We start from the raw sequence: 26,939 nt of genomic DNA on the forward strand, positions 1-26,939 counted from the left end.
AATGCAGGAGACCTTTGATCTCCTGTTAAACTCTTACGTAGGAGTCTCTGTAGATTTGCAGTAAATCTGTTTATGATATGTTGTTTGTGTTCCTAATTATAATTTTGAAACAAAATTCTCTGTCAACAGAGCTTTTTATGATGGGAATTTAGGCTAGTTGCAAGGTAGGTTTGGAGTAACTGTAAAGATACTAATGTCATTTCTTGAAATACAAGCAGTTCTGAAATAGAACCATAATGATGATTCAAAAGCGCATGTGGGCAAATACATAATCAATATACAATACTGCCAGAATATCAACATGACCCTGATAGTGCAATTGAGAACAGATTTTTTTACTGTAGTAAGAGCAGCATCCCAACTTTCATTCCCTCTGATGCTCACATTTGAGTTGTAATTTACTGACAAGTCATTAAACTGATGGAGACGTTGCACTGGTGCATCCTTTAAAGACAGTATTTTTCAAATGAAGAGCCAAACTGGAAATATTGGAAGTAAAGGTTTAGCAACTCTGTGCACATGCAAAGAAGCAGCTTCATCTTGGGGGAGACATGCTATTCTTACTGCTGCCCAAGGCAGCCCCTACCCTTCCCAGGGCAGCTTTGCCCATGGCTTGGTGACATTTGTTGCTCTGGGTCTTAGGATTCCTCTGCAGGGAATAACACTGCCTTAAATAAACTGCTGTTTGGCTGGTTGCTTTCAATTTTGCTGCCTCAGAGAATATCTTTGGTTATTCACTTCATTACTTTGCAGAAGCTCTGAAGCAAAGACAGAATTTATCAGTGACACCAAGTAGAAATTGGAAGAATTGAAGGGAGAGATTATGTGAGACCTTTTAATATAAAGAACTGTACTATAAGTTAAGAAGATTGTTTTATCTTCAGCTCCTCTGACAGGTCCTCTGTTACATAAGTGTTCTGCTTTTTCCAGTTAGGTATTGCCTAAATGTCAGTCACGGCCATTTCCTGAAATAGGAACGCTGAGTTTATTTAATTTGGGGGGTTTAAGTATTTTCCATTTCAGAATAATAAATACATAAGATACAGGATCTCTTCTATGTAAAGGCTACATTCTGGTAATATACAGGAGTATGTTTAGACATATTAAAAACTTCTTAGTCATGATTTTAAGAGTAAGGCTTTGATTTTTCTCCTGACATGGCTACAGCAAGCTTTCATGTCAAAAGAAACCCACTGAAGATGTTGATTCATTGGGAAAGGGGTGAAATGTCATACTCCTAACTACATCTTTCCATTTTCCAAGCTCCTCCTAGAGAACTGACAGAAGAAGAAAAGCAACAAGTTCTCCATTCAGAAGAATTCCTGATATTTTTTGACCGCACAATACGTGTAATTGAGCGAGCTTTGGCTGAAGATTCTGACATCTTCTTTGACTATAGTGGCAGAGACGTAGAAGAGAAAGATGGGTCAGTTTGGGGTTTTTTTTGCTTCTGTAAAATAAGTTTTATAAAGATAATTCTAATAACAGGAAGCCTTAATTAAAAAAAAATATTTTTATTGTTAAGAAAAGCTTAAAATCTCTCAGTGAAGGCCTGGGTCATTTTGTCATCTGATATTTTAAAATAGCTTTGTGATTTACTGATCTGGGTTTTGGCAGGTTTTTTAATTTGATGTATTACTCAGCTGGTTTAATTTTTTGTTTCATTTTTGGGATGAAATTCAAAATTCTGGGAAAATAACTGCAAGAGGTAAATGTTAGACCAGCACTGAGCTTCAGCCTGTCCTTACAGTGTCACAGAGCATCTGCTGTCTCCATCTCTGGGAGAAGGTCGTGTACATGTAAATGTGTACATTCCAGCAGTGTACGTGTGTGTGCTTATGATATTTTCACAAATTCAAACTAATGTTGTTTATATTCTACTAGTGCCTCAGGTCTGTAATGGATCCCACTTTACCATGCATTGTGGGGATGAAAATGATCTCCCAAAGCATTTGCAATCTTAACAGCTAAGACGAGAAGTGACAAGTTTTGTTTTCAGCATTTGATATGGGAGCAAATCAGTAAAACTTGTTAGTTGGAGACAAAATATTTAGGTTGCAGCAGCTGTGTATCTGCTGAAGCCTCATGGCAAATCAGTAGCTGTATTGCATGGAAGTTACTGGAGGTTAACCCAGAACAGCATCCCTATGGACCAGCTGAGTGCATTATTGTGGCAGTGTTAGACCAGCACTGAGCTTCAGCCTGTCCTTACAGTGTCACAGAGCATCTGCTGTCTCCATCTCTGGGAGAAGGTCCTGTACCTTTAACATTTTAGGAGTCAAAAGCAAGAGAGGTTTGGTTACAGCTTGGAGGTGAAGGCTCATAAAAGTGGGAGCTGAATGCCAGGGCCAGGTTCATCCTGGGAGAAAAAGAGGGCAGAGATGGCCCAGGGTGACCCAGAAGAGTCAGGCAGACAGTGAGAAATTTAAAAATGTGGTTTTGTGAAACAGGCCTAAAATTTGTTCCTTGTTGCATCATTTTCAGCCAGACAGTCAGTGAGAGCAATTAAATCAAGGTGGCAGACTTCCCCAGGCTGAGCGGAGATCTGAGAAGCAGTCAAAAACTTTTGCACTGCTTTTCACAGTATTTGAACCCTGGTACTTGAAAATCTGTCACTTTGTTTGAATTCACACAGAGATGTTCAAGCAGGAGCCAACCTCTCCTTTAACCGGCAATTCTATGATGAGCACTGGTCAAAGCATCGTGTTGTCACCTGCATGGATTGGTCTCTTCAGGTAAGATGTGGAGCTGGGAGATATGTTTCCATATCACTTCCACTTCTCCCTATAAAACTTATGGGCAGCCTCTGTTTGCTCTTCTTTATGCAGAGCAGGATGTTATTTTTGAGAGAACAGCAAGGCCCTGTATGAGTGAAAGCACTTTTCTCTGTGAAGAAGAGTGGTGGATGATAAGGAAGCTGTCTTTTTTTTTTTTTTTTGTATATGTATCTTCAAAATCAGGATGTTGTGTTAAAACCCTAGGTTAACAAACCTACCAAGATTAAGTCTTTTTCACTACTTCAGCCAAAAATAGAATCTTTTTTTTAGGACAAAAGGTTTAAAATTAAACTAACTAAAATTAGTTTGCTAAATGTAATAAGTATACATAGTAGTACATAAAACTTTGAAAATGGTGAGAAATAAAATTAATTTTTCTAATATACTAAAACTTAAAATGTGAAAGTATCTGAACAATTTGAAAAGATTGAAAATAGGTCTTTCAAAAACTGTTGGATCCTCTCTTCAAGTGATAGAAGAGGAGGCTGCAGCTGCTCTGGGTCATGCTAAGGCAGCATGCCTGGAATGTACCCAGTTTCTCTGCATGCAAAGCATTCTCATTGGAAAATAAAACTGATGATAGACCTGCTTAAGCTCTTCAAAACCAATGCAATCACATCAACAAAGTGCAGAAACCAGTTTAATTAGTTACTCTGTTGGAGAGCTGGGATTATCAGACATCATCACAGGTCCTGTTAAATGAATTTGGTTCCAGTTTTACTCCAGCCCCCCTTGTCCTGTTTCATCATTGTTAGCCTGTTCCTAGGTTCTGGCTCGGAGCAAAGCATGTGGTTTCCTTGGGGAGAGAACCAAGGAGACTCTGCTCCTAAATCCACCATACACATATAACAAAACTGCTCCAAGAGGACATTGAGTTTAAATGCAAGCATGAGCCAGTCTGGCTACTTGGCCCCAAACCCAGCCTCGGGCATGCCACAGGATAAGAAGCATGGGGACTTTCAATCCATGCTTCTCTCTTTCCCCTTGAAATGGCCACAGAGCTGCTTCCATCCCTCTGGGTACTTCCCAGGCAAGGTGGCAGCTGCCTGCACAGAGGACCTGGAGGCTGCAGAGAGGACAAGAATCAGGGGGTCCCAGTGAACACAGCTGCTAGGCTGAGCACATCTGGGTGGTGCACAACAGCCAGTTGCAGAGAAGCTTCTTGTAATAGCCAGCTTGCACTCCATGTGTGAAATGAAGGATTTATACCTTTGCTTTCATACAAAATATCAGCCTAGCAACAGGTATGCACTATTGTGATGTGGGTGGCCTTTAAGCACATATGGATTTCCACAGAAATCAAATATAAGCCTGAGGAAACACTTATCTTAGGTTGTTCACTTGTTCAGGGGCTGGAAATTACATGGAATTCTTATCTGATATTTTCCTAACAGGCAGCTCTTACTGTATTCCCAGGGCAGCAAGAAAAAAAGCCGCCTCAGAAGAGCACTGCCAAATGTAATTGTTCAGCCCCTGGGGCTTGAAGGCATGTTCTGCTTCCCACCTCTTTGTTCCAGGGTGGCCCCTCCTGCCTTCCTCTTTGTTAACTCCTCATGCTCAGCTCCCTGGCACCCCAGCAGGGGCTTCTCTATGTTGGGGGCTTCTGCATGCTGCCCTACAGTAGCTTGGGAGTACGGAGTTGCCTCTCCTTCCTGCTTTGAGTTGTATCCATGAGACAAGAGCTGGAGCCAGACAGAGGTATTTCACCTAACCACTAGCTCTGCTGCTCACACATGCTCCAGGACATGACAGTGTCCACTGTGCCAAAGAATAACTTGAAAAATCATGGGAACTGCAGAACACATTGCTCAATTTTCTGCGATAAAACTGCTGCTGCAAAACAGCCTGGAGGCAAATAGAAGCTTAATCAAACAAAGGACATTGATGCATTGATTAAACAAGTTACTCTGTTCCCAGTCACATGTAGAATACAGTCTCAAACATGTGGGATCATTCATACCATTCAAGTTTAACCCTCAAGCCCCTTGATTCTTTCACAGAGCAACAGGAAAATGGCTTAGGTGCTTAAGGATCTTAGGGAAAGGCCCAATTGACTGAGAGTAAACATGAAGAATGATAGCACCTTACTCTGTCCATGGGAGCTAACTTAGATCACCTAAAGCCAAGAAAATCATTGTCTCAGGGATAGTGATATGTCTTTCTGGACCCTCAGGCAGAAAGGAGGTTGACCTTGAAGGAGGTTTTGCACAGTACCATTTCTATGTTGCTTTCATTTGCAGGACATCTGGGCACCCGGTGAGGACTGAACCTGTGTAAATGGAAGTAGCTTGAGTAGGGCATTGGAGTATGCAGCGCCAGAGGGGATTTAGGGTACTGCATTCAGCTCTGTTTTTTTAAGAGTCAAAAAGCCTCATAATGGTGTTACCCATCTAGGTATGACCCCAGCATCTGCTTAAACTTTAAACTGTGTTTCCAGTCAAATAAATAAACTGATTGCAAAACCTGACAATAGACCAGCAAGATTTGAATCAGTGTCTGTTTATGGCCAGACGTGCTGCCAACCATGCCCACTAAACTTCCCAGGAGCATGAACCAGCTCCAAAGTGCTTCAAAATTGGTGCTTTGGACCTGGTCACACACCCTAGCTGGTTGTAGTCATGCTGGCAGGAGGGCTTGTTGCTTCTGCCTGCCTGTGTTTCTGCCCCTTTGTGGCTGCAGCCTCAGGCACTCACGTGAATGGTCCCCAACCTGCTCAGCCACAGTGTGATGCCCTGTCAAGAGCCTGCTACACATTCTGTGTACTTGGTCATGGGCCAGCGTGGGATGAAAGGGTTCAAAGGAGAAGCTGAGCTTGCTGTTCAGAAGTGGTTTGTGAGCTCTGTTGCAGGAGTGAGAGAGGAGAGGGGTGAGATGATGAGAGCAGTTGAGGGCAAGGCTGGCACAACTGTGTGCAGAGAGGTGGCATCTCAGGTGTGGGATTAATTCAACCTCAGGTGCCCCTCGGGTCTTGATGAGGGACTGGTTGGTCTACTGCTTCCTTTAAATTCCATGCAAGTGAATTGGGTGTTAAATTGTCCTTACAAGCTGTGCCAGCAGCCGGGGCCTGGAGGGATGTAGGTACGATCTAGTCAGAGTTTCCTTAAAATGGGAAAGGTGTAGGCTGTGGTGTCCATGTGTCATTGCTGATTCCTCCACAAATGGGTCCAGGCTCACTCAGAGCAATGAGCTTGAGTAGGAAAATCATCAGTTCTGTGATCCATTATCCATGGAAGTGTACAGAATGTGGGAAGCAACAGCTGCTGGTGGCAGAAGTTATAGCTGTGTGCATTATCTCTTCCAAATAGATTTTGAAAGCAGAGAGGTTCAGACCCCAATAATAATGATAGGAAGGGTGGTGGTTTAGGGTTTTATTAACTGTTAAAGTGCCTTTGGACCAAAATCACAACTCCCACATGAGAGTTTCTTTATCCTGCTTCTTACCAGCTGCACTGCTCTCCTGTAAAATGGTGGTTTGGTAGGAATTTACCTAGGAAAGACAAAAAGTGACAATAATTTGCAGATACTGAGAAATTTTGAGGGAAAGCATTTCTAATTTACAAGAGGAGAGTGTAGGTCTTGCACAACTTGAGTTGCTGACTCGTTGGTCTGCAGAAGCCACATGCTTTTCTCTGGACATGCCAAAATCTCCACTGCCTTATCCCTCTAAATAGGCAAATACTTAGAGGGAAGGACAGAGGTTACCAGAGGTGCCTAGTGTCAAATGTGAGAGTGAACAATTGGGAGTTGCTATGTAAACAGAAAGTGACTGATGTTTTGTGGGTAAATTATTACTTCTTACAATGTTTTAAAATGATGCAAGATCATCGAGACAGTGTGAAATTCTGATTTTTCATTTATGATATTATGTATATATAGATAGGTGTATATATAAACAAAGCAAATGATTATGGGTGCTGCATATCTACTTCTATACAACAGGGGATAATGGGTATAAAAAAAAGTGTGGCTCTGTTTTTAGTGTGCTTATTGCATCAATCCTACTGAGTCAGTGGGATTCAAGGTCACCCTGTGCTTTACAAGATGACCTCAGCATCTTGCAAAATTGAGCTTCCATGAAGAAAATGTTTTGTTTGCCATTTGAATCATCAAGAAGAGCTTTCAAGTTGATTCTGTGCATAAGTGAATAAGAGTGCATAATGAAATAAGAAAGAATAGTTTTCAGGAATGCTGAAAAAAAGTAAATTTCAGAATAAAAGCAAGTCAACCCTACGGTCATAGTGTTTTATTATCAGTCAATTAAGACAGCAGTTGTCCCTGAAGAGATGTTGAACAAATATATTTAAATTATTCAAGCTTTCAAATTTTTCTTCCTCCTTCCTTTTCATTCCCTTTATAAATATTTTGCTAGTTGTCTTTTCTTGAGAATTACCTGCAGAAAACAACATTGTCTTTGTGATGTTTTAGAATAACTGATAGAGAGCAAGTATCAGGGGCTTTAAGGATGTTAGGGATGACTAAAATGTAAAACCAAAATGAAGCAGAATAATATGATTGAATTAGCATTTATTTTAATTAAAACCAGATATTGCACATTTACTGTAGATTATTTCTGTCTGATATGATTTTGTGTAGGCTTTTCATTATCCATGTTATTTTATTTGCATTTTCTTTTCCTTTCTAGTACCCTGAATTGATGGTTGCATCTTATAACAATAATGAAGATGCTCCACATGAGCCTGATGGGGTAGCCTTGGTGTGGAACATGAAGTTCAAGAAAACTACACCAGAATATGTGTTCCATTGTCAGGTAAGGCTGAGGAAGCCATTGATTTTATGCTTTAGACAAAACAATTTACTACATGGTGCATCTCCCCACTGATTATATGAAAACGTTAAGGTTTAAAATAGGCATATTTCGTAAAAGTACAAGTGACAGTCCAGTGTTTTTAGAACGCAACCAGCCTTCTCAAACAAAAGCCTGTCAGAGCTGCATGTCATTCTTTGTCTATTTAAAACAGTCCCTAGGAAATTTAGTTCATAAATCCCTCGCACTTATGAAGTAACTGTGGTGTACCACTTCCTCATGCAGGCAGTAACACATGCTTTCCCACCCACATTAACTTCCTCGCATCCTCTGCACTCAAGCTGCCCACCCTTGCCTTGGTTCTGCTCAATATCATGTTTTGCCTTTAAAAATGGGAAGTAAACTTTGCATTTTTGGACATGTGTCCGTCTTCCAGCTTAATCAAAATGGTGTCGATTTCAAGAACTACTCCACCAATTCCTTTAGGTCAGTCAGTTTGACTGTTCTTTAAGTCAGCAAAATAGTGTTTCACTACACTCAGTGCTACTTTAATATTATGCTGGCTTAGAAGTTTATGGACAATTCAAAAATAGTTAAGTGTTTTATTTCTGTGTGTCTGTGTGTTCCTCTTTTGCCACTGCTTTTATGTGTGAAATGGCACAGCCTCGTATTGACAGAAGTGTTCAGCTCACTGCCTCTATCTCCACCAAACTGTCCAAACTGTGGAACAGGGCTTGGGCCAAATTTCAAACCTCTTCATTAATATCCCTCTGTGGTAATTAAATACAGGACAGTGGTATTCAAAAAGCCATATGGAAAAGTTTCAGCAAGTAAAACTTAACAATCAGAGATTAGTAAGATGCAGATAATTCTGTGGTAAAAATTGCTTCTCTTGGAAGCATATGTATTACCTGGCTAATTGTGTAAGCTAAGTGTCATTTTACATTTGAGGACCAAACATCTTTTTGAACTAAGTTTATGTTTGGACTTGGGTACATTATCAGATGTAACATAGTGGGAGGGAGTTGCTGGAATTTAAGTTGCTGCTTCAACCCGATTAAGTAACCTTTAATTCTGGGCATATTTTTCTAATTTGCTGTACTGAAAAACAACTTCACAGGGAGCTGCAAATATGCTATACAGATTTATATACATAAATATGTGTGTGTGTGTGTGTGTGTGTGTGTGTGTGTGTATTACCTTTGAAAGAGGACTTATATTTTCCTGGATATCATATTTGGCAGCCAATGCCAAATTGGCATTGACTTTTCAGACTGCTTAAGGTGTCAGTTCAGATCCCATGTTCAGATTCTTCTATGATACACATGCAGCTTAATGTTTTGAACAAAACTTCCAAGAGAAGATATGACATTTCTAGGAAGGATAATCCTTAAACTAGATTTATTTTGCAAGACAATGACTAGATTCAGGGTATCCCAATCTTCAGAGGAAGATTGACTAAAGACATAACAATTTGTTCCATTAAATTTCTGTCTAGATACACTTAAACAAAAGAGGTATGACTTACTGCATTGAAAGCAAAGAGAGGCCACACTCTTCACTACAAAAACACACACAGGACAAAGTAAGTGGTGGCCAGGGATTTGGCATGGCTGAGCTTCTGTCTAATCCTCACATTGTTGGATGTGCTCCCTTTTAGAACTGGAACCTTGAAACCTGTGAATTGAGAGACATATATGACACTGTGCTTGCACATGTATCCTGGATTCACTCTCTTTCAGCTAAAGAATATCAGTTCTGCCCATGGGAAATATTTATTTTCCTTTCAAACTGACCATAGATAATTTGCATTATAAAACCATTATGAGTTGGATCTGTCTTTGAACCACCATTATAGGGCTTTTGATGTGGAGTATCTTCTGCTTATCTTCAGATCAGATGGGGAAACCCACATGGGATTAAATGGGGAAGCAAAAAGTATGCAACTTGGTCTCTTGAATACAGGTTTTGTTGTAACTGACTCAAATGGAAAATAAGAAAAGAGTAATATCTTAGCACATGCTCTGGATTTCAGTTCTATAGATCATCATGTTATTCTGTTAGTGGAAACTAACTGTATAATTAGTCAACCCCATATAATTTATATTACCATTTTGCTAGAGAAACATTCCCTGATTCAGTCCTGATTCTGTTATTTCTCTAGGCCTTCTGAGAGAGAGGCCCAATTTTGTTTCATCAAATAAATGACCTTACAACAGTCCAGCCCAACAGCTAGAGATGAACACACACCTTACTGTTATAGCTGGGCTGCCCAGAAAGGCCAAATCCAGTACTTTTTATAGTACTGTGGAAATTTGTTGGGGAAATACAGTATATTTCCCCAATAGGCCTCTATTTTCCTTCCCAATGACTTTCTATAAAAAGTGGTCTCAATAAATCCTACAAGATGCTGACTAATATACCTTTTGCCTTTCCATTTTTGGGGCTCAGAGAGCAAGACACAAGGAAGTAGAAACTCATTTCAGGTGAGACTGTCTATGAGATTTTGCGATCCACTTCTGAGAAGCCAAATCAATAAATAGGTTTATGAAGGCATTTCTGAGAAACTTCTAAGAAATTTCACCTCAGGAGTTCTGCTAACATCAATAGAGACAGATCTGTGAAGCATCTCTGGACAGCTAAAGAGCTGGCTGGAGTTGCAGCAGGGAAAGCTTCAGATACCAATTGTGCACATTTGGTAAATTCTTGAAGTTAGAACCCTTAATCTTTTCCTGTCTTTCCTGATATATTATCTAGATGCGTACCGTGGAATTTCTTTATGTTCTTTACCTCTTTCTGAGACTGTTTTTAATCTTAGATAGGAGAATGTGAAATGCTGAAAGTTACTAGAACCAAGGGGCTTCAACTAAAGTTCAGCCATGACAGATGATGCTGTAAAAATCTACTGGCAAGGATGTTTTTGCCTAACTCGAGTCAGCAAAACATTTGATTTCAGTCCTGAAATGTGAGGGGTGCTGTCTTCTGTAAATATGAAAATGTTACCCAATTTAAAGTAATTTTAAGTTATTGTCTCATTAATACAATTTAAGTAGTAGTAAATTTCGTAGCTCTACAATGTGTTGTGCTACAAATACTGGGTTCAATTTTAGTTAATACTCATTAAGGGAAAAGTTACAATTAGCCAAGTGGACATACTTACTCATTAATTCATGTGTACTGCCATGTGCTCTATCAGATGCTTTCTAAAATTGTCCTGGTAGCTTCTACTCTTACCTCCCATGGAACTGTTTTTTTTCTCTTATGTGTTTTATTTTTGCCCTTCTTTGGGTTTTTATATTTCTGCTTATGTGCTGACAGTATTTTAGCTGTGTCTCCCAGATTTTTTCCTCTGTAGCTCATCATACATTTCTTTACCACAATGTTAGAAATAGGAAAACAGGGAAGAATGAGGGATTGGGCAATTTGTTCATTTGTTTTCCTATGCAAGCAAAATTTGCTGTCTCAGAAGCAAAACTGGGCTGGGAGGATGATATCATTTGCCAAAGGAATGAATGCTCAATGCTTTCCTTAGGTAGTGAGAAATAAATTCAGCATGCAGTTAATACTGCAGAGTGCAGACTGGGAATATCTTTGTAGGAAGAGTCAGGGATGTCCTCTTCCCCCATGCTGGAGCATCACATACTCTTGGTGTAATCCAGAGCATTCCAAAGGCAAGACACATGCCTTTCAGAAGTACTTTATGAAACCATGCAGATGAGTCAACCCTAGTTGGGTTGGTTTGGCAGTATCCAGAGATGGAATGAATTCCAGGAACAACATGGAAATCACATTGAGTCTCCCTTGGTTTAGCTGGGAGAATTTTAAGCAGTGGTTCACATTGCTTCTCTCAGCTACTGCTGGTTTGTGTTTAGGTGGGGGTCACAAAAACAAAAGTAGTATCTCATTTATTGATGATCTGACTCCACACGTGCTCAATCCTATATTGATTTCTGCAATGCACAGGGCTGGCCTTGTATGTGAACATTCCCTCCTGTACCATTGATTGATAGAGTAGCACCAACCATGTTTCTCCATATTTGTGTCTTTTTCAGAAAGTGCTTTTATGTTCTTTATGTGCTTTTTCCTTGAACATAAAAATAAAAATCTGCATTGCCCATTAATTATGAGGATTATTTGTACTACTCATCATCTCTGCCCCTGATGTTGTTTCTGTTTCATGGTGGTCTGATCTAAGCTTTCTAAATCAGAATGACCTGAAGAAGTATCTAAAACTTTGCAGCAACATATCTGGACAAGTGAGGCAAATGAGAACTTAGAGTTTGCAGTAGATGGGCTAGCAGATAATGGTCTGAGCTTTACACCCCTTCTTTCAGCAGGGCCTATTAGCATGTGTACAGCACTGCTTCTCTATCAGATCTCATAGCTTTTGGGCTACAGCTGATCTGCAGAGACAGAAGTCTCTAGGGAAAGAAATAATCTGTTACCTAAGGGACTTGAGAGTATTACAAACCATTTCCTTTCTTCTGGAAGTGAAGAGGGGTTATTAAAGTTGGTTGAGGTATCTGGATCTCAGCCTCAAACATCCATCATTTCAGGAGAGGAGGGGTGGAGGAGGAAGACAGCTAAAGATATTTGTTTTGTGCAAATAAACCAAATTGAATGTTACTTTCTGATTCGGAGGACTCTGCATTGTTACTGGGAAGTAAAGAATTCTGTTTTACTACACACAATCTAATCATAACAGAAACAAAATATTACTGCATTGACGGTCTTTTTTGATTTCTTGTGGATTATTTCCTGATCTTCTAATTTCCTCTTTGTCAGCTATGTCTTTTCTAAATGTCTGAAAAGGGCAGTGAAAAGTACAGATCTGACACTTAGAAGCAACTACAGTCAGTGTATTTTTAAAGCAGGAGAACACATATGAAGTTGCTTTTATTTGAGGAAGCAGTAACCATTTAAGAGCTCTTTCAAGGAGTCAGATCAACTTTTAGTATAATCACAAAAATATTTCAGCAGTATATCACTTTCAATAGCTGCAGCTATTTCTGTCCTTTTCCTAAAATGCTATGCAGTCAGATTTACTTGGTTAGTTCCATCTTTTTACTAAACTGTCAGGTTTTTTGTGGGAAAGGGGATTTGTGTTTTCTATTTTAATTTCAAGAAAAGATGTCCATGCTTGGAAAATATTGGTGGATTGGGTACAGAAATCAGCTACTCAGCTGCACCACAAAATGTTTCATTCTCCCCTAGCTTTTTTGTAGTGGCTTCCACACACTGCCATTAAGTTATGTGTTTGACCACTCTTCATTGCTTATCCTGGTGTGGTCTTTCCCTTTTCAACTAAATGGATGGAGTCATAAATGCATATCTTAGAATTAGATGCATTGAGGTAAGTGAAAGGCTATATTTAGTGGCTGATATTGGCCAGAGTTGCCTTATTTTTTTCCTGATCTGGTTTCTTTGTTGTCTGCTCTTTCAAAATCAACATAAATTCCTTCAGATGTGCCTTTTGCTCCAGCAGCCTGCCTTCTAAAGGTGCTGGGCGCCCAAATCCACAAGACTTGTATGTGGAACAGGCTGAGGTAAAAGCCTGAATGACTAATATCCTCCTTTTCCTCTTGTCCTTGAGTTTCCTTCTCTGTGGCAGCCAGACTAGAGCTCAGTCCCTCCAGAGCTTCTAAAGAAAAGAAATACTACAAGAAGTTTAGGAAAGTCCAGAAACTATGATTGGAATACTTTAAAAATGAAGAAAATTTTCTCTTGTAGTTATATTGGTGCTTTTCCACAATAACTTCCTCACCTTGTAAGCACTGAGTTTCAAGCAAGGATTCAGTTCTTCAGAGATGTACAAGAAATTAAAGACCGAGAACTCTCGCTAAGCTTCACAAATTTTCCCAAGTAAAATCAATCCAAAAATCCAGCATGTCCAATTCCAAAGCTGACTTATCTAATTCCTCAGTTTCTAGTGAGAGAGGGTACCTGTAATCAGTCTTTAAAGGGCTGTAAATGTCAAAGAAGACATGTGGTTCTGAGCTGACTGCAAATTTTCTCAAAAAAACCACAAATCCCTTCTTTGGAAGAGAAAGTTTTTTCCAGCCTGAGTTTCCCCATGACCCTATGATCCTAAACATGAATCAGATTCCTCCTTTTTTCATAGTAGTTCACTGGCAATTGGGCCTCTGACTGTCTGCCTGTGAAGATACTGAGACAGCTGTCACAGTGGGAGTACCTCAGCACCCAGGCTCCCAAATTCGTTGCTGACTTTTGTAACACAGACCCAAATGTTGTCAATCATACCAAGAGGGGGCTTCTTCAGAGAGAAAGGTGCTGTTTTCTTTTAATTTCAGTTTTGTTTCCTGCTGTGCATCATTGGTAGAATGATCATGGTGGAGCTGTGTAAGCTCTGCTGTGCCTTTTCTGTGGGACACTCTGTTGCTCTTACATTTGAGCCTGCATGGTTATCTGCACACTGTAATAATTAATGCAGATGCATAGTTGTGCCATTTTGAATTACATTTTGGGGGAAGTTCTAACTATATGACTGGGGGAGAAGAAGAGTTTCAGCTACAGCTTGTGATAGAAGGACATACTTACTCTGTTCCTGTTTCAAAACTTCTGTCCTCTGCCACGTTTCTGTTTGTAATGTGGAAATACAGAGCACAGCTTGTGCCATGAAGATGTCAGTAAGCAAGAGCCCACATCTTGTCTCTCAGGCTTTGGTTTTGGATTCTTCCCCTCTGTCCTCAGCTGATACCAGTTGTGGTTTTTTGCTCCTCCCATTGGAGGCTACACCACTTCTAGCCTTTGTTGATTAAAAATGTCTATCATTTGGCCTAAGATTAGTGCCCCAATACTTGTGGAGAGATTGTGTGTGAGTCAGTAGAAGTTAACTTACACATCTGAAGGCTAAGTGTAGTACTTGGAAAATGCTTTTTGGTGTCTTAGGTGAGAGGAGAGACCTGCATGCAGCAGATTTGTAGAGGGGGACAAAGAGGACCCTAGGTACAAAGGACAGGGTCTCCTGTCTCCTGGCAAAGACATTTAAATTGGAGGAGGACAAAAAAGGCACTGAAAATGTGAAAATGTATATTCTGGCTCGGGTGCCACAATGTCTTAGGCAGTCCCAAAATCACCAGTCCTGCTTTACTGCTGAAGTGCCACAGCTGTTAGCGTGGAATCTACTAGCACCTGCACTTCAAAACCAAGCATGCCATGTTTTCTATGTAGCCCTTCACCTTTCAGTCCTAAAATCTCTTAAACCTGACTTATTTCCACAAAACTCAAATCATTATATTTTTCATAACAAGAGTGGGAGAAGGAAACCTTCTTCCAGGCAAGGTCAGAGAGCAAATAAACATCATTATTTAGACTAAAGGGATGTCACGAAGTTGCATACTTTCCCTTGGGTTTTAACTGTATCTTTACAAACCCTTTGTAAGTTGATTTTTCCAGGATGACTTGGATCTCTTGCTGCTTTGTACAGAACCCTGAAGAGTGACACACCCAACAAGCCAATTTGTATAACAAAATAATTGTAGCTATGTCAGTCTGTGAAATGACTGCTTTTACAAAAGGTGGGTGTAGTTCCCCTATTAGTAGTTAACATTCTGAATTATTTGAGAACTGTGTTTATACATACAAAATCTGCTAGCAACAGAATGCTCCTTTGCTTAGAGCAAGGCTTAACACAGATCATCTTCCTCATTTGAAACTGAGATTTCAATTATGAATCAAATAATTAGGAAGTGACAATTTTGCTTGTCTTGGATAGAAAATTTCAGGCGGTTCTCACATCTAAGCCTTTTTTGGAGGGGGTAGATGTCATACACTTAAATGATACACTGTCAGTACTAGCAATAGCATTGCGCTCTTTGCAAGTGTGAAAATAGAGATTTGTAATGAACCTGTACTTAAAGATGCTGTTTCTCTTCCTTAAGTTCCATCGTCTTCCTTTCAGACCAAATATAAAGAATATGTTGGCTACTTGATACAGTGAGCATTCAATTTTTTTTAAGTTTCTTTATTTCACTGATAACTTGCATTATACCTTTCTGAATTACTGGCATCTAATATGCAATTCAGAGAAAGTCTAACTTTTGAGTTAGACATGCAATATTTTTAAACTTTAGCTAGCTAAGGGAAAAAAAAAAAACTCTGTAAAAAACTATATTTCATAGGAGAAAATTATAGTGATATTGATGGTTTGCCAAAACCTCAAGCAGTGACAAAATCCACAGTGTCCTGAAAGAGATGCCTTTGCAAAACCATTCCTTTGCAGATGGCTTAGATTATTGATACTTACAAACACATGACATTATTCGTTCAACTGAGAATTTTGAAAATCTCCGTTGATAAAAAAATGCAGATTTGTCACACTATCCCAAAATTGCAGAGAAAAAAAAATCACCCAATGCTGCAATTGTTCCTGGGGTTGTTTTATAGTTTAGAAGTTGTTGATTTGGTTACATTTCGACATAACCTAGTGTAAAAAGGAAGGAAGGGAAAAAAGAACCCAATTTTCCTTTGCTGATATGAACACTACATTTTAAATATTTTTTGTACATTTGAAACTCCCATTGCTAAAAGAGTTTTAGGTGAACAAGAAGTGCAGGATCAGATGTGAAATCAATAAGCCACTGAGATCCTTCCACCGAATTTTTTTCCATAAAGGATGTAAAATACCATGCAATTCCCTAGCTGCACTGCAAATGATGGATAAACAGCCATAGGCATGACTTTTCTGTTTGGGTTATGTAACTGTTCTCAGTGCAAACTACTTGCAATGAAGAGTACATTTGGTCCAAATTCAAGAAAATTATTTCAGCTCATGATTTTTGTCTCTGTGGGAGCTCTATGTGAGGAGTGAAGACTCTTTTTGTGTTACCTGGCACAAAATATAAAACGGTTACTCTTCTAAATTGCTGTAAAAGGCCCCAGAAACTGAGGAATCCATCATTACAGCCCAGGATACAACTGTCCACTGCCTTAAGTCTAAAATCAACAGTTTTCCGCCCTCTGCCCCTATGGCTGAATGACTGACAAGTACTTCCTTAAAGAGAACTTTTGTATGTGGACAACATTGATTTAATGATGATTAACACTCCTGGCTTCCCACAAAGGGAAAGCAGAAGCATGTGCCACGTGGCTGAGATACTGATATTATCCTTGGAAGATGTTTCCCATGGGGCAAAGAGAAAGAAAAGTTAAAGTACATTTATTTTAGCATAAAATGACAAGCAAATGTCCTAAATAGAAGAAGCAATATGCTTTTAACAATTTGTCATATTTGAGAGATCAGAGTGTTTTCATTATCTCTATGACAAAATGTGCCAGAGTGCGTTAGGACCTGTGATTAATTCATTTGATTGCTCTTATAACACTGTTCAGTATTTTTATAGTTAAGAAAAATATCAATCCCACTTCAGTTCCATATTGTCCATGAACATATACTAAATCACCAGTCATTTCATGGAGAGAAAAACATGCTTAACATTTGCTATCTCATGTTTACATCTATTGGTCTATTAAATACATTTACTAAGCCAAATTTGGACTGGAGTTGTGCAGAACTACTGACATGAGTTTTCTGGGATAAATCCATTCTCCCTGGCAGGATAAGGATGCATTGTGAAACGTCCCATCACTGGTGTGAGTGAATGACCCAGGGATGCTGGGTTTTGAGCAAGTGGGTCCAAATTCAAGATCCTGGTCCTCTGATACTCCAGATCAGCGATTGTAGATGGTGTAACTATGTTGATTTAGTGTTACTAAGGCTTTCACCCTGAGACTGGAAAACACTTATCTCAATCTTTCCTCCTATATGACTACTTACGGAAAAAAATAGTCTTGCAGGTGATGAAAGCAGGATGCAAAATTTCAGAAAACTAAAGTTTGCTTGGAGAAAGGGGAATTAAAAATTATCTATAATGGGTTTCATTTATTCCTCTGTGATCTTAGCTGCTTCCTAATGCTCTATGGGTGCAGAATCAGGCTACTGATACTAGAATCTCTACAATAATTTACTGTAGGAGAAATGAACAGTGTGAAAATAATTAATGTTTCCACCCTCATTCTTAAATACAGACTTGCCTGTGGTATCTTCTGTGTTTCCACTAGATAGATAGCTGTTTATATGTGCCTCTCAGTCTCTCAATCTCCACATCTATGTGCAATGTCAAATTAATTTTCAATTATTTCCAATTACATAGTGACGCTGCTTATAAAAGGTGCATCAGTGGAAGTGATGGATTTGGGCAAATATAAAAGCCTATTAGTCTTCATATGACTGACATCATCTACCTGGACTCGTGCAGAGCATTTCACCTTGTCTTGCACAACATCCTTGTCTCAGAACTGGAGAGACATGGATGTGATGGATGGAACACTCAGTGAATAAGGAATTGGCTGGATGGTTGCACTCGAAGAGTTGTGGTCAATGGCTCAGTGTCCAAGGGGTGACCAGTGACAAATGGTGTCCCAGGTGTCAGGGTTGGGACCAGCACTATTTGACATCTTTGTCAGACACGTGGACAGTGGGATTGAAGCACCCTCAGCGTGTTCACTGACCTCACCCAGCTGTGTGGTTCAGCTGGCACACTGGAGGGAAGGGAAGCCATCCTGAGGGACTTTCATGGGCTTGAGAGGTGGGTCATGTGAGTCTCATGAGGTTCAACAAGGCCAAGTGCACCTGGGGAGAGGCAATAAGCACAAATACAGGCTGGACTGAGAAGGGATTGAGAGCAGCCCTGAGGGGAAGGACTTGGGGGTGTTGGTTGATGAGAAACTCAACACGAGCTGGCGATGGGGTCTCCATCCATGTAGACAGTCAAACCCCAGCCACACACAGCCAACAACAATCTGTTCCAGCTGACCCTGCTCTGACCAAGGGCTTGGACTAGACAATCTCTAGATGTGCCTCCCAACATTAGGAATTCAGTGAGTCTGTCTCTGACAGCTCATACTTGTTTTCCCTTCCCTGTTTGATATTGATGTGGAAGAGTGCTAGGTTGAGACTGTCTCTAAGTCTATGGAGTCTTCCCAGGACCATCTGAACATCAGGGTGTCCTTCTTTCCTCACAGAATGAAGGTCATTTGCTTTCAGAAGGCCTGAATTTAAAAATTGCTTGTTTAGGAAAGCACTTACCAATTTGCTTGGCTGTAAGCAGGCTTTTGAGTCATTAAAATAATGGAGAACTTAGAAGAATTAATTACAATTAAGTTCATGGACTTCTGAGAAAAGATGGACTTACTAAGTTCTTTCCTCATCTGGAGCTTTAAAGTGCTCTTGGTTCAATATGTTTGATCTTCTGACTGTGCCTTGGTTCTCATGGCCTTTGCATTTCTTGTGGGGGTTTGAACTCAGTGCTACACTTGAGAATTATCTGTGGCTCTCTTACAAGCAGCTGTGACTACTACACCTAACTTCACAGACTGAGTTGTAGATAATTGTTCTTGCAGCATCTGTACTGGTTTCTAATTCATCTGTGGCTTCACTTAGTTTGGTTGATCAGATGCATTGGTTTGAGGAACTGCTGCCATAGAAACCACAAAACCATCCCCAGAGCATGAGAATAACTTGTGTTTCTATTCCTGTTCTCTAGATCTGGAATTTGCGACCTCTGTGGGCTCTCTAAAGTCTGACTCTGGTATTTCCAGGACTTGCCATCAAGTCCTGCCATGATTATCTGTTTGTGCTTTCACTGCAAGGAGAAGACTCCAGGACACCAAAGTCCCAGCCTAAGCTCAGTCTCTGGGGGATCTCTTCTGCTTCTGCATAGTGTTAGATGGGAGCACCTCTGGATAGGGACTCTTAAACCTCACTCCTGAGGCCTGGTTCCAGCAGGAAGGAGATTCTTCCTGGAGAAGTGTGAAGCATTAAGAAGCTTAAGTCTTGAGGCAAATGGCTGGGGCACTTAATGAGCATGGGGCTGACTGCCAAGATTGCACCTATGTTCTATATCAGATAATATCTCTATCAGATAATATCCAAGAGATAATATGCAGAAGTAATTCAGGAAGAGTGACCAAAATTCCTGGATTTGTCCCTCACAGCCAGGTTCCCCAGGTAATTGCTATAGAGAAGTGGCTTCACCTTCAGAGATGCTTTAGGACTTGGCTAATTGCAACACTTACAGAAGGCTTTGGTTTGCATGATGTTTTGAGTATATGCCTTTCTAGATCTGATTTTATTTGCAGTGCTTAAAACAATATGCTTATCTGCATTTCTAACCATTGCACTAAGTAAATTTTTCAGGTAATGCTATTATTTGCTTAATTCTAGAGGCCTTCATCAGACTGAGATGTTTTAGTAGGGATTTTGTTACAAACCCATCATAATAAAGAAGTCTCTGTGCCACAAAACTTGCAGCTATAGTTAGCAGTGGCGGCAGGCAGTGACACCATGACCCTACATGTATAGCAGCTCTGGTCCAGAAGCCTTTGGCTAATGCTGAGCTGAAACCAGCCAAAGCATGAGCCCTGCTGCCTGCAAGCTGCATGCCAGACTGCCAAGCTGACACTCACCATCTGCTCCAAATTGTGGCCAGCCTGTGGAATGAGCGGGGATGGCAGAAGGTCTCTGTGCTCCACCCAGAGACACATGCCCTCAGGCTCCAGGTCTGAAAGGGTGGTGAACACCCATCACTGCAAACTTGTCAATAATTCAATCAAAACTATTAAGAGTGCTCGTGAATAACTGTAGAGTATCATGACCTAAATAAAATAGATAAACCAAGGAAGTGTTTGCTTCTCCAACATGCAAGCACACAGACATTAGTTGTTTGACCCTGAGATCTGATAAGCAGCCAGGTTGTAATCAGAGAAAACAAACGTATTTGGGTACTTAGCATGTAAGAAGCTGGGGGAAAAGAAAACTATTTTGATGTGCTGTTGTTATGAAGTTACTCCTTATTTCTCCAGGCTTTAATCATCTCATCATCCGTCTAACAAAGGCAGTATGATGCTCAGCAAAGATTGTATTCTCAGGCTTGCATGTGTGTGCAGTAATTCAGGGTTACTGAATTGATTCCTTGCTGCAGTCATGGATGAAGGCACAGAGGATCTCCCTGTATTAAATTTGAGAAGTATCAGGATTATCTGCATTTGCAATACAGCAGTTTTGCTGTTTTTCCGAGCCACCATGACCCTGCTGAATTAATTATAACAGCAAATGCCCTTTGCAGAAGGGCTGAAGTGTAGATTCCCATTTGCAAAGGCAGCTTGTGAACTTTTCTCCTGATTATTTTTCTCTTGTAGTTACATGGGCTGAACCTGCAGTTACAGAGATGAAAGCAGAAAGCTCCAGCTTTCTGCTCTATTTAAAATGAAGTCATAAGGCTGGATATTGCCTTTCTGCAGACTCGGGCAGAGTGTCTGATTCTACTGCAATACTCAGATGTCAGCAATGAGGTTAGATGCCAGAGTTACCTACCCTGTAAACTCGGCTAAGAAAGGCTGCATTTCCTGACATACTCTTTTCCTTATTTTTAAGGACTTAGTACTTTTTCAATAAAAATAAATTTAATTTGTGGCTACATTTCAGCTCCATTGGTTTGATGGTATAAGTGGAGCAATACCAGCTTTGGATTTAGAGCAGTCGTGTGGCTGAGTCTCTCTGTTCAGCTTTCATGTGGTCTGGTGAGACATTCTTAGAATCCCCAAACATTTTTGAAGATCCTAAACTGGAGACATTCACAATTCTTCCCTCCCTTTCTACCATTAATCCTTCATGTTTTAACAAGCACTGAAGTTAATACAGCCTACACTCTTTCCTGTCACACTGGGCCCCCTCCCTCCTTTCTTTCTCTTGAATAAAGCAATCTGTTCTTTCCCGTCCATGCTCTTGTAAATCAAAGGGGTAGATGTCGACACACACCATAACCAAGTATAAACTTCCTTTTTTTAATTAAACAGAGTTCTGACAGTTGGTTTGAAGAAGTGTTTGTTGGGTTTTATTTATTTATTTTTTAATACGTGAAGGATGTCAACTGCTTTTATTTTATTTTTAGTAGAGACGAATCTTGTATGGTACTGCAAATAATCTCCAGCACAAAATCTGTTGTTTCATAGTTTAATAGGAAGACAGTTGGAGGGGAGTAGAAGTCTTGGAATTTGAAGCTTTAGAATTAAGAGGTTACCTCTTTGTTATAGGTTTTTGTACACATAAATCATGTTTTAACTTCCGTTTCAAATTTAATTTCAAAATCAGCTGTAATTCTGTTGCTATTCTCTCTGCTGTTTTCTTATTACTACTAATTATACTTAGACAGTTATATGAAACACAGAAATATCCAAATTCACAATAGCAGGTACTAAAAATAAACAGGACTCTTTGAAGGAGCACAGACTCTATTTCAGTGTACAATACCAGGTATCTCAGTAGCCAGAGCAAAGTCAGCCTAAAGTTGCCTCTTTCAAGATATCTTGCACCTTTTGTGGTGCAAAACCAGAGAAATGTCCCTAAACCAGAGAAAGTGCTCAAATCTGATACTGCTACTTTCCATGATTATTCTCAGTCCATGACTGGTCACGAAAAAAGGGCTTTATTTAATAATTCAGTTTCCATTTTATTTCTAGATGATGGTTTTAATCCACATTTGCAGTTGAAGTATATCATCCCTATGATGTAGGGGACCAGATATATGTGTGTATAGCAATGGAGGAATGAAAAGGTCTCCTGATTTCCTGGTCAGAAGAAGGTTGGGCAGCTCTCAGAGGGATTGTGAGTGCTTAGACTGTGTAAATGCTGCTCTTGATGAGCAGGACTGAGAACAAAAGGTTATGAGTAAGTTGCATGTGTACTTCTGGCCTTCGTCTTTATTTGTTCCTCGGGAGCGCAGACATAAGTGATCAGTGATTCAGTTCATGTCCAGTCCCTCTTCTTCAGTTCCTATGGATTAAGGCCTCTCAGTATGCCACCTTTTCATGGTTTTAGCTAAGGAGCACTACCACAGCTTTGTCCCTCCATTCTCAGTCCCTCAAGCACAGAAAAGGATCTGCCACTTCAGCAAGAGGCCCAGGTGTGTCCTGGGGTGCATCAGGCACAGGATCACCAGCCAGGCAAGGGAGGGGATTGTCCTGCTCTGCTCTGGGATGGCCTCACCTTGAATAATGTGTGAACACGCTGGGTGTCACAATATAAAAAGGACATTAAGCTATTAAGAGTGTCCAAAGGAAGACCATGAGGGTGCTGAAGGGTGTGGAGGGGAAGCCATATGAGGAGCAGCTGAGGTCATGTGGTCTGCTCAGCCTGGAGGAGACTGAGGGGAGACCTCATTGCAGTCACAACTTCCTAATGAGGGGTAGAGGAGGGACAGGTACTGATCTCTTCTCTGTGATAACCAGTGACAGAACTCAAGGAAAAGGCATGAAACTGCATCAGGAGGGATTTATGTTGAATATCAGGAGAAGATTTTTCTCTCAGAAGGCGGTTCAGCACTGGAACAAGTTTCCCCAGGAAAGTGTTACAGCACCAAGCCTGAGAGAGTTCAAGAAGTGTTTGGACAAGGCTCTCAGCAGATAGGGAGTCTTAATGGGTCCTGTGCAGGAGTTGGACTCGATGATCCTGATGGGTCGCTTCCAGCTCAGCATATTCTATGATTCTATGAACTCAGTTGCAGTTGATTTCATTGCCCGCAGTTGTCTGTGTCACCGTGACCCACAGCAGCATGCCACTGATGGTAGTGCTTTTTCACATGCATGTGCTCAGCTAGAAAATCCACCCAGGAGTTTCCTGAGAGCCTGCTGCAATATAACCTGGTCTTCTGGAGCCTAGAAATCCCTGTGAACTCCTTGGATTGCTTCTTCCCACTGACAAAGTATTGTTTTGAGATACATCTGGTGTCAGGCGTAGGCATATGGCACCAGTATGGCAATGCTGGCTCCGGGGGTGGTTTCCTGCAGAAGAGGTCTGGCTGAAGGCAGTAGTCACTGCCTATTGAGAGTTATTATTATTTAGCACCCAGGTCTTTGTGAACTTGTTTGACTGGTGGCTGGGCAGAGTGCCATCGGAGCGTGTGGACATGAGCAGAGACAGCTGAGTCTCCAGGGCCTTGCACACATCACATGTGGGTACTGAGGTCAGGCTTCTCAGTAGGGAGAAGCTAAATGTCTGTCTGTCCCAAGCACGTGTACCTGTGGTTGACGGGATATGCCATAATTAATCCAAATCTGGGCTGTATTAAGCTTCTAAAATAAAAAACAGCTTTACCAGCCACTTGAAGAGGACTGGGGGCCTGTTTGGATCAATGCATTAGTGGGGAAGGAGGAGGGAAGAAGAAGGGAGGCAGAGCAGGACTGAGGAACAAAAGGGTATGATGTGGAGCCGTGCTCCACAGTACTCCTCCCCATGGGCTGAGATGACCTGACCCCACACCAAGGCAGGGGGCAAAGGGTGCTGCCTTCCTCCCCCCAACTGCAGACCTCTCCAAGGCCTGGGCAGCACTTCTGCTTGTGAGGCCCAGCCCTCTCTTTGCTGTAACAAATGGACATCTCATGTTTTGTTTCTTAATTATGTTTTCAGTGTGGTACTTGCAGCAGCTGGGAGCAGAGATTTAGCATTTGAGAAGCAGGATTGCCTGTTTGTCAGGCAAAATCCCCAGGTTTAGCAGCCTGAGCTCTCTCTTATGCTTGGGCAATGCTCCCACATGGAACTAACTCAGGTTTCCCCTTCTGGCCCTTGGAGGCAGAGCATGCACAGGGGATGAGGCAGCAGCACCAGTATTGTGGCCCCACTAAGAGTACAACATCTGGGTGGAAGATCACAAAGCTAGAAGCACCAGAAATACTTTAGTAAGGGCACTGAGAAAGCTAAGGAGAGACAGAAAAAGCAAAATCCAGTAGGCTGTATTTGCACAGAGGGAGAAAACACCTGAGCACTAGGCTGAAGTAAATACTGAAGTGATTCACTGCACAGTGCAATTCAGAGGAATGCAGATGACCAGACACTCCGATTTTGCCTGTCTCTTGTGGGTCCCGACAGTTGCTCAGACAGATGCTTTGTGGCACCCATAAAAAGATAATGCTGGGAATCTACTAGCCTTAAATGCTGCTTCTCTGCTGTGAACACCAACTTGCTGTGGAATTCCTTCTGATATGATTCCTCCTACATTTATTTATGTGCTGTTGCCATATACTGTGAAACTAGCTGCTTCTGTCCTCTGCAACAGGTACCTAAGCATCTACAGTATAAAATGTCCCTAACTGAAAAAACTGGGAAGCTTTACCATTGCTATTGGAAAGTGCCATGAGATTTCCCTAGAAGGGTGTGGCAGGAGTGCAACCAAGGATATGCTGTTATTTTAAAAACCTGACCATGTGCTGGTTCCTCCCCCTTTGAAGTCAGTGGCAAAGCTGTTTCAGAGGAGCAAGACTACTTGAACAGGCAAACAAGAGACAGCCTGGGGGCAGAAGAGGCTTACAGGGAATGGTTTCTGCTGCTGTCCTTGAGCACAGAGCTGTTCAGACAGACTGGAGACCTGTCAGCCACTCTCTCCCATTAAGACTAAGAAATGAATGCTTTTCAAGTTGTTAAATGAATGGGCTTAATCTTACAGCCCTTACTCATCTCAGTACTGCCATTAATTTGAAGACAATAATCACTGTATTAAGTCTATGGAATGGAGTCCTTAAATTGTTAAATTCTAATATTTGACAGAATTTTTTATTGGATAGAAAAATAATACTGACATAATAAAAAAGATGTGAACATTTCACCTTTTGAAGACTGCAAGCTGCTTTGGAGGGAGATGTAAAACTAGAAGCAGTGCAGAGAGCTCAAGCCCATGTCATGTCTGTAGGTTATTTTTGAACTTTATGAAAAACACACTTTAGCAGTTTATATCCTGACCATTCAACTGGCATTCTGGCATTCTAAATGCAAAAACATGCTAACCATGAAAGCAGACCTTATAAAAACACACTGTCCACTTGGCTTCTTTGCCCTGCTTCAGAGTCTCCCAAGTTTGTCTGGGACAAACTTGGGAACTTTGTTGTGGAATGACTGTTTGAATTGGGGTTTCTTAAAATACATGTGGAGCCTTGTAGCTGCTGTGGGGTGTACCCAGTGGTGGAGCTGTACTATTTTAAAATCATCTGGCTATTTCACTTCATGTAAGAATATCTGTCAGCTTAGTTATAAGGAATGAGAGGGGTTGATTGAAACAACTCACGAAGCCATTAAACAAAGAGATAAAATGTAGAACATGTGCTGTAGGGTCGTTTTAATTATAATGTGGGGGAAATCTGTGGAAACTGGATGGCAGCTGCAGTGTAGCTGAGTCTTAAACCCTCTTAACAGTACCAACATCCTGTTCCTTAAGAGTGAAGTTTCTTTTCTGTAAAGCTAGGTCCTTTGGAAATGGCGTTTGGAAGCTACCTCTTATGGTGATGACTGACCAAAATGGAATGGCTGTGCTCAAGCACTTAGATACAGACTAAAATAGGCACTTTTTACAGACTAAAATAGGCATTTATGTACACTAATCATCTAGTCCTTAGGTGCTAGACCATATAACAAAAGAGAAATGTATGCAGAAGCGTTAGTCAAGAGGGGAAAGTATAAAGATGTCAAGTGAAAAGCCAGGAGTATCCAGAGAGAGTGGGGAAGAAAAACGTTAATGGCAGCTCTTTTCATTGTCTTGATTATCTTATCAGGTCAAAAAAGCCCAGTAATAAATATACTACTGTATGCTGTAAGTATGTCTATTAAATTCACTTAGCATATAATCTGGCTTTAAACAATTGATATCAGGCAGCCACATTAATTCAGTAAAAATTGTTTAAACTTCCCATTTTACTTTATTCTTAATAACCTAGTTATAGGCATCAAGAGTTAGCATAATTAATTCTAGCCTTATCAGAAGGGGTTTCAAGTCTCTCATGAGTTCAAATCAGTCTCTAGCCACTAGAAATCCTCATGAGGAGCAGTAGGAAAAAGAGGCAACACATCTGCCCAAGTCAAAGGTTTTACAACCCCATGCACTTCTCCCAGAGACAGGGCCATTACCTAGGTAGAGACTAGGTCTAGTTCAGCTTGGCAGCTTCAGTGTTCCTAATTCAACAAAGTTTACTGAAATGTCTGCCATGCTTTTATGCAAATGAAATATGGTAATTTAGTTAACCCTTTATCAGCGGGTAAAGTGTGTTCCCAGATAGGAATACCAACACTTTACAATATCCAGTCATTGAAATATAAAAAGAGATTTGCATAAAATAAAGACATAACATCCAGGACCAATTATATAAAAATGGGAAATAATTATTTAAGAAGAGCATGGAATACTTGAAGGAGTTACTCCTTCTTGTTCTTGGCTGTAGCTTGTTGGCACATGAAGGTCTGGGGAACTGTTCCCTTGAGGACTTCAGCTGTTGTGTTATTTTAAAGACATTGAAAAGTGGTACTTGGGATAGATAACAGTCTCCATACTGGCTTGTGG

The 26,939-nt window shown here is 40.7% G+C and overlaps 1 protein-coding gene across 4 annotated transcripts in view; it reads left to right on the forward strand.

The window, feature by feature from the left end:
* The window catches only part of DYNC1I1 (dynein cytoplasmic 1 intermediate chain 1), a 186,490-nt gene that overhangs the window by 109,756 nt on the left and 49,795 nt on the right, over positions 1 to 26,939 (forward strand). For all 4 annotated transcript variants that reach the window (XM_066553538.1, XM_066553547.1, XM_066553556.1 and 1 more), the window contains exons 8-10: positions 1,264 to 1,426; positions 2,636 to 2,735; positions 7,420 to 7,545. In XM_066553538.1, the coding sequence (XP_066409635.1) occupies positions 1,264 to 1,426; positions 2,636 to 2,735; positions 7,420 to 7,545 (389 nt within the window). The remainder of the gene's footprint in view (positions 1 to 1,263; positions 1,427 to 2,635; positions 2,736 to 7,419; positions 7,546 to 26,939) is intronic.

Source organism: Molothrus aeneus, chromosome 1, assembly GCF_037042795.1.
Source record: "Molothrus aeneus isolate 106 chromosome 1, BPBGC_Maene_1.0, whole genome shotgun sequence".
NCBI lineage: Eukaryota > Metazoa > Chordata > Aves > Passeriformes > Icteridae > Molothrus > Molothrus aeneus.